This window comes from Rhinolophus sinicus, chromosome 18 (genome assembly GCF_057876585.1).
Source record: "Rhinolophus sinicus isolate RSI-liver-muscle chromosome 18, RSI-T2T, whole genome shotgun sequence".
NCBI lineage: Eukaryota > Metazoa > Chordata > Mammalia > Chiroptera > Rhinolophidae > Rhinolophus > Rhinolophus sinicus.
The window spans coordinates 116727636-116735845 of record NC_142518.1 but is presented as its reverse complement, the minus strand read 5'-3'; the positions used below and the strand labels follow the sequence as shown (position 1 = coordinate 116735845).

General features: G+C 46.7%; 1 protein-coding gene across 2 annotated transcripts; it reads left to right on the top strand.

Moving 5' to 3' along the window:
• The first annotated feature begins 464 nt into the window (after positions 1-464).
• On the top strand, positions 465-3532 carry LOC141569651 (polyadenylate-binding protein 1-like 2). 2 transcript variants are annotated; one of them, XM_088794830.1, is made up of 3 exons: positions 465-1800; positions 2373-2495; positions 2686-3532. In XM_088794830.1, exon 1 carries the CDS (start codon positions 1083-1085, stop codon positions 1683-1685), a length of 603 nt encoding a protein of 200 aa, XP_088650956.1. In that variant the 5' UTR covers positions 465-1082; the 3' UTR covers positions 1686-1800; positions 2373-2495; positions 2686-3532. The 2 variants fall into 2 exon arrangements, with proteins under 2 accessions (XP_088650956.1, XP_088650955.1); XM_088794829.1 differs by having other exon boundaries at positions 2373-3532.
• Positions 3533-8210: the final 4678 nt, after the last annotated feature.

The following is an 8210-nucleotide window of genomic DNA, read 5'->3' as shown; positions in this document are numbered from 1 at the left end:
TCGTTAAGATTTGATCACGTACGCGTCCTATGGGTAGAGGAGCGAGGAAACGCAACTCCCTCCACTGGAACCGTCCCTACTGCGTGCACAGTGGAGCCCTTTCCCCGCTTCGTCCTCACAAATGTCTAGGCGACCTGAGCCGCTGAGGACTCACTCCCGTGCCCAGCACCCCCGCCCCCGCCCCGCCCGCGCCCACCCCAGCCTCCCGCTCCCGCCCCCTCCCACCGCCCACGGCCCCGCAGCCCCGCAGCAGCCACAGGGGGAACCAAAGAGACAGAAGCCTTCCCAGCTGCCCGGACCACAGACGCCAACACCCCCTGCCCCCCACCACACGCCGCCCGCGCCCCGCACGCTAGCCCACGACTGAGCGGCGGCGGCGGCGGCGGCGGCGGCGGGCTGCGGCGGCGGCGGGCTGCGGCGACTCGCACAGGCGCGCTCCTGGCCTCGCTCGTCATCCCAGGTGACTGGGACTCGCCAGATCGCCTGGCCCCGGGCCCCCCGCCCCAGCGCCCGCTCGCGCCCCCGGCCCGGGTTCCGGCGCCCACCCGGCCTGCTGCCCTCTCCCGCCTGTCGGCCCCTCAGCTTGCAGGAAGGGAGGTCGCGGCAGCGGCCCGGCGGCACCGGCGACCGTGGCGACAGCGGCGACAGCGGCGGCGGCGGCGGCGGCGGCTGCGGCGGAGGCTGCGGCGGCGACCGTGGCCGAGGCGGTGGCGGAGGCCTCCGTGGCGGAGGCGGAAGCGGAGGTGGAGACTGAGGTGGAGGCCGAGGCCGCGGTAGACGACGCAGTGGCGGAGGCCACCCTGGGGGAGGCGGAGGCCACCCTGGCGGCAGCGGCCGTGGCGGGGGCAGAGGCCAGCGCGGCCCAGCCCGCCGCGGCCGGAGCGGCAGAGGCTGCGGCGCCCCCCTCGGAGGAGGACGACGGTGCGGACGCGGACGCGGAGGTGGCAGCGGCTGTGGCGGCGGCCACCGCGGATGCGGGTGCGGGTGCGGATGCGGACGCGGACGCGGACGCGGGTGCGGACGCGGACGCGGACGCCGACGCGGACACGGGCGGCGGTTCCGACGGGAGCCCAGACTTTCCCATGGCCTCGCTGTACGTGGGGGACCTGCACCCGGAGGTGACAGAGGCGATGCTGTACGAGAAGTTCAGCCCGGCGGGGCCCATTCTGTCCATCCGCATCTGCAGGGACAAGATCACCCGCCGCTCCTTGGGCTACGCGTACGTCAACTACCAGCAGCCGCTGGACGCCAAGCGGGCCCTGGAGACCCTGAACTTCGATGTCATCAAGGGCAGGCCGGTGCGCATCATGTGGTCCCAGCGGGACCCGTCGCTGCGCAAGAGCGGGGTGGGCAATGTCTTCATCAAGAACCTGGGCAAGACCATCGACAACAAGGCGCTGTACAACATCTTCTCGGCGTTCGGCAACATTCTCTCCTGCAAAGTGGCCTGCGACGAAAAGGGCCCCAAGGGCTACGGTTTCGTGCACTTCCAGAAACAGGAGTCCGCCGAGCGCGCCATCGATGCCATGAACGGCATGTTCCTGAACTACCGCAAAATTTTCGTCGGCAGGTTCAAGTCGCACAAAGAACGGGAGGCCGAGAGGGGGGCCTGGGCCAGGCAGTCCACCAGTGCTGACGTCAAGAATTTCCAGGAAGACACCGACGACGGGGCCACCTTGCGATGAAGACGGCCCAGGAGCGAGCCAGCCAGCAGAGCCAAACCTCGGCTCCCACCCGGTTTACAAGCCCCTCCTTAGGCCCCCCGAACCCAACCAGCAGTGTATTGTACTGGGAGTGCAGGTCTCTCTCTGTCTCTGTCTCTGTCTCTCTCTTGCCCTCTGTTCCCCTAACCTCCCCCCTCTGTCTCCCCTCTCCCCCCTCCCCTGCCCCCTCTCCGCCCTCCCCGCTCTGTCTGCTCTCTCCCCCTCCCTCTCCCCTGCCCTTCTGCCCTCCCTCCCCCCTCTGTTTCCCCTCTCCCCCCTCCCCCCTGCCCCCTCTCCGCCCTCCCCCCTCTGTCTGCTCTCTCCCCCTCCCTCTCCCCTGCCCTTCTCCCCTCCCTCCCCCCTCTGTCTCCTCTCTCCTCCCTCTCCCTCTCCCCTGCCCTTCTCCCCTCCCTCCCCCCTGCCCTTCTCCCCTCCCTCCCCCGTCTCTCTCCCCTCGCCCCTTCCTTCTGCCCTGCCCCCTCCCCGCCCTCCCCCCTCTCCCCTCTCCCTGTCCCTCTCCCCTCCCCCCTTTCTCCCCCCCCCCACACCCACCAAGGGCGTTGTGAATAATCTTGCTCATCTGTACCACTTGATCAATTAGACGCTGCCTCTTCTCCTTGCGGTTTGGTTTAAAAAAGCACTTTCTTTCTCTCTTTGTTTACTGCACAGGTGATACAATTTCATGGTAGACACAGCAGAAAGGAGAAGGAAATCAGATGAGGGGAAACAACCAAGAGAGTAATTGCTCCCCATGATCCTGCTACCCAGAGAGAGAACCACTTTTACCTTTTGGTGTGCTGTTTTTCCAGGCTCTCTTCTCTCCCTCCGTCTCCCTCCCTTCCTCAGCCCCCACCCCGGCCCCAGCCCCACCTCCCCTTTTAACAGAATGGTTCATGTACGTGGCGTTTCTTAACCTGCTTTTTCAGAAACTAAAACCAAACAAAAACCAATCCACTGAACTTCTTTCCGTGTTATTCAACAGGCTCCCCAAACGTCATCTTCAGTGCCTGCAGAGTGTCTCCATGGACCTTAACATTTCTGTAACCATTCCCGCCTTGTGGGACATTCAGGTGGTGCCTAGGTCTTTCCCTCTGTCTCAGCCCACCACCGCGTGCTCTGATGAGTGAACCCTTCCTTGTCCAGCCAAATCTTCGCTAGCATAGCAGATGGTCATCCAGACTGTGGACTTGCAGGGTCCACATATGGACACCTTAAAGACTTTCCCTGTGTGTTGCTGAGTGGCCCCTTCATAACTATTGTACCAGTTTGCATTCATGCCAGCCAGCACAGCTCCTAAAAGACAGTATGCCCATTCCCCCTGCATAGTCTCCTGGCCCCTGTAATTTGGTGTGCTGTGTGCTGTGTGCTGTGTGCTGTGTGTGTGTGTGTGTGTGTGTGTGTGTGTGTGTGTGTTGGCCAGCCTGATGGGCTGCAAAGGGCATTTTGCTGTCCCTGGTTGTTTTGCTGGATTGAAATACTCTTTATCACCTCCCTCCCCTGTGCACACTTCCTGCCCTTCCCCCCCACCCCCTCAGAAAAATTACAGCTTCGTTGCAGAAAAAAAATAAAAAATAAAATCACAAAGCAGACAAGTTAACAGAAGAAAATTAATGTCACCAGTCATCGATCCTAATGACCACTCATACCTTCCTGAATTCATTTCCGTCTGCACCTGCCCAGTTTTTCATGTAACATATATGTGAATTCTGATGTATATACTGTTTCAATATCTGCTTTTTCACACATAAATATATAACATAGATAGATACAGATGTATAGTTAGATATTCTTGAACTTCCTTTCATGTCATTAAATATTCTTCTAAAATAGTTTCCATGGCTGTTTAGTGTTCCAGGGGATGGCCTGACAGAGGACCAGACAGGTGTATGTGTGTGTCCCTATGCGCATTCAGCTCGGTAGGCCTACGGGGCTGTTTCTTTTCACTGCTTCCTCATGGTTGAACACGTGGGTGGTTTCTGGTTTTTCTTTTTCTTTTTTCTTTCTGTTCTTATCCAAACCCAAACTGCTCATAATATCATAGTGCACGAACCTTGCTGACATTCAGCATTCTTTCCTGAACAGACATTGCTAACAGAAGAATTGAGCAATCCAAGGATATGGAAGGTTTAAAATGTTTTTTTCTTCAGGTGTTCCTTTTTAAAAGACTATTCAAAAGATAGTATCAATTTACCCTCATCAAGCACACAAATACTGGGAGAGAACCTCAGCAGTTTCAATCTTTTCTGTACTCTCCCAATATTTTATTAGAGGACTGTACCTTTTTTGTTTTTATTTTCAACATTTATTTCTATATGAATGATACATTAGAATAGAAATTTTTTTAATTGATAAGAAAGTAAAAATCATTCTAAATTCTACCACTTGACAAAAAAGTTTAAAACACATAAAACTGAAATAAATAAATAATACCTTCAAAATGTAATATGTATTGTTTCAGTATGGGATAAATTCACTGTAATTGGCCTTATCATTTTTCCAAATTATTAAATATTCACTTCTTATTTGTTTTTACTTCATATTCCATCTTATGGATGAGCTAGTTTCTAAAACTCAGCTCCTTGATGTATGTTTAAATTGTTCTATATTTTCCCCAGTAAGATTAACTCTATGATGACCACATTTGTAGCTGAATGTTTGCTGACATGTAGAAATGTTTAATTGGCTAATATACCTTGCCAGTTTGTTATTGAATGCTTCCTCCATAATGTTACACCCCTCAACAGTGTAAGGGAGTATATTTCACTGCTTATCTTCTTATGTTAATATTTTTTGTTATGAGGAATTTGTTAAACTTGTGGATTTTTCTTTATAATTTCATTTTAGAAGTGCATTGCTTGAAAAAGAGAACATACATGTTAAATATACACAACAACCACGTTAAAGAGATTAATTTTTGCCTCTACAGGCTTTGCCTATTTATCCACCAAATTTAAAACAAATATAGGATCATAATGCATTCTGTCAAAATTTTATTTATAACATATATAAATACCTCTAAAAAAACTCTGGTTAATCAGTTTTCTCCCACAAGTCACTATCATTGTATAGGTGTATCAGAATTTGTTTAAATGTGTTTCCTTACTTAGCACTTTAAAGTAGTTTCTAAAATTTCCCCATTAAACCCAATCCGTGGTGAATAATTTTGCCACAGAATTATGGAACTTACATAAATACATAGAAGTAGAATTGTAAAGTAGAAGTCTTTTAAAAATTTTTAACTGTACCATCAAGTGACCTGGATATACCAATTTACATTTCCACTGATAGTTTGGAAGAATGGCCATATGCCTGCACTACCGTGTTTCCCCGAAAATAAGACCTAGCTGGACAATCAGCTCTAGTGCATCTTTTGGAGCAAAAATTAATATAAGACCCGGTCTTATGTTATATTTATTATATTTATACCCGGTATTATATCATACCCGGTATTATATAAGACCCACTCTTATTTGTATGTCTTCTTTGGAGAAATGTCTCTTTAGGTCCTCTGCCCATTTTTTAATTGGATTGTTTGGTTTTTTGTTGTGATTGAGTTTCATGAGTTCCTTGTATATTTTGGATATTAGCTCCTTATTGGAGGCACAGTTTGCAAAAATCTTCTCCCATTTGATTGGTTGCCTCTTTATTTTGTCCATGGTTTCTTTTGCTGTGCAGAAGATTTTTAGTTTGGTATAGTGACATTTATTTATTTAAGCTTGTACTTCCCTGGCCTTTGAGGTCAAATTCATAAAATGCTCTTTGAACCCAAGGTCCATAAGTTTAGTACCTATGTTTTCTTCTATGCAGTTTATTGTGTCAGGTCTTATGCTTAAGTCTTTGATCCATTTTGAGTTAATTTTGGTACATGGTGACAGATATCAGTCTAGTTTCATTCTTTTGCATGTGGCTTTCCAATTCTCCCAGCACCATTTATTGAAGAGGCTGTCTTTTCTCCATTGTATGTTTTTGGCTTTTTTGTTGAAAATTGTCTGTCCATATTTATGTGGGTTTATTTCTGGGTTTTCAGTTCTATTCCAGTCATGTGTGTGTCTGTTTTTCTGCCAATACCATGCTGTTTTGATTATTATTGCCCTGTACAAGCTAAAGTCAGGGAGTGGGATACGTCCAGCATTTCTGTAAACCATCTGACTTAAGTAGTAGATTTTTGTTTCCAGTTTTTTCATATTAGAATTAAATGTGTGGGAAGACGATTCTTGAAGTTATATCTTCACACAGATTTAGGAGTATTTGTCATATACTTATTAGAAGTCTAATTACAAAATAAATCACACTGTCACAAAAATTAAGATCATTACCATATTAACCCCCCATAATCCACTCCCAGTTTACAATTGTGTCCAATTGTTTTGCATTGTTGTCTTCACTTGTAATTCTTTTTAAACTATGGGGATAAGATGCTTTAAAAGTAAAATCATTTTCTATTTCTTAAAAAAATGATTTGAAATTGTTTGAGTCAGAATATAATGATTTTATATAATGTTTAATTTGTGTCTGGCATTGTTATAAATGCTTCTCATGTAATAACTCATTTAATCCTCACAACAAATTCTATGTGATATATTGTTTTCCCCATTTTACAGATGCCATAACTGAGACATAGAGAGGTTAAGTAACAGTCCAAAGTCACACAGCTAGTAATAGACAAAGCTATGATTTAAAGCCATATAGTCTGTGCTCTCAACTGCTTAACTAGGAAGAAAAAAAGGCATAATGACATTCTATGTTTTTATGCCTCTATAGGCTTTGCCTTTTTCTTATTCATAGGTAAGCATATTTTAACAGAAAATATAGTCAAATATATTTTCTTTAAAGGTTTAATTTAGTAAAACATGTCTTAAAAAATGAGGGGATGACATCAAGATGGTGACATAGGTTGTTCCCATCTTTAGTTCTACTCACAAGAAGACTAACAAGCAACTATCCATAGATAAGACATAATTAAGAAAACCCCAGGACCTGAGAGTGAGGCTGAAGCACCCCCATGGACCACAGAGACCAAGAAAGACCACATTAGATGGGTAAATGGAAGGGCTACACTCTGACAGCATGCTGTCACATGCTGTCACAGAGCCACACTCAGAGGGTTCCCTAGGCCTGTGGTTTCTCTAGTGAGAAAAAGAAAACCCAAGGTGGACAATCAGCTTTCCCAGTATTGTGGGACGCTGCCTAGGAGGCTCATTCAAGTCTCGTCTCACAGGGATCACTGGCAGAATCTCTGGGTCTCAACCACTGGGGATCAGATAGAAACAGAGAAGAAAAGTGGGGCTTATATCAACCAGGGCTCAACCTTGGCAGACTGTATTCCTGCTTCCATTGGCACCAGAGCAGAGATTCTACCCAGTGGTTCTTCCCCATTTGCACACCTGAGGCAGTGGCCCAGTCTGGCTAGGGAGACTAATTGTCAGTTATGCCTGATGCGGGTCCCCAGTCAACAGGCCAGTTGTGGAGTTCAACCAGGCACTGCCCTTTCTGTGAGCACAGCCTGCAAACTCACCTGACCAGAGGTGATTCCAGATCCCAGCTAGTGGCCCTGCCTGATCGTATAGCATGGGCAGTGGCCTCACCCAACTAGAAACAACAAAAGCAATCCCCACCTGCCCACAGATGTTACGAGATGATCCATCCAGTACCCCGAGCTGAGCTGACTTATGAAGGTCTTTTCCTGCTAAAGCAAATCTGTAAAGTATTGAAGAGAACGTTTACTCAAAAGAGAGATACTAATGCAAAGAATCAAGGATCACAAAGAATTAAGTAATGATGCATCACCAAAGGAAACAAATAAAGCTCCAATAATGGACCTTAAAGAAAGGGAGATCTATGTATGAGCTGTCTAACAAGGAATTTAAAATAATCCTTTTAAAGAAGTTCAGTGAACTACAAGAGCACACAGACAGACAACTACACAAAACTAGGAAAACAATGCATGCACAAAATGATAAGTTCAATAAAGAAATAGACACCACCAAAAAACTAAACCAAACGAACAGAAATACTAGAGCTGAAGAATACAATGATTGGACTGAAAATTCAATAGAGAACTGCAAAAGCACACTGGACGGTGCAGAAGGAAAAATCAAAGAGAAAGAATAGAGATCCCACAGATAAAATAGTCAACTAATCTTTGACAAAGCAACCAAAAACACAATGGGGAAAGGATATTCTTTTCAATAAATAGTGTTGAGAACCTAGATATCTACATGCAAAAGAATGAAACTCAACTTCTACCTTACACTGTATAAAAATTAACTTGAAATTACTTAAAGAGTTAAATGTAAGATTGGAAACCATAAAATTCCTAGAAGAAATCACAGGGAAAAGATCCTTGACATCGGTCTTGGCACCTATTTTTTGGATATAACACTAAAAGCACAGACAACCAAAGCAAATATAGATAAGTGGGACTATATTAAACTAAAAAGTTTTGGCACAGCAAAGAAAACAATCAATAGAGTGAAAAGAAAACTTACACAATGGGAGAAAATATTT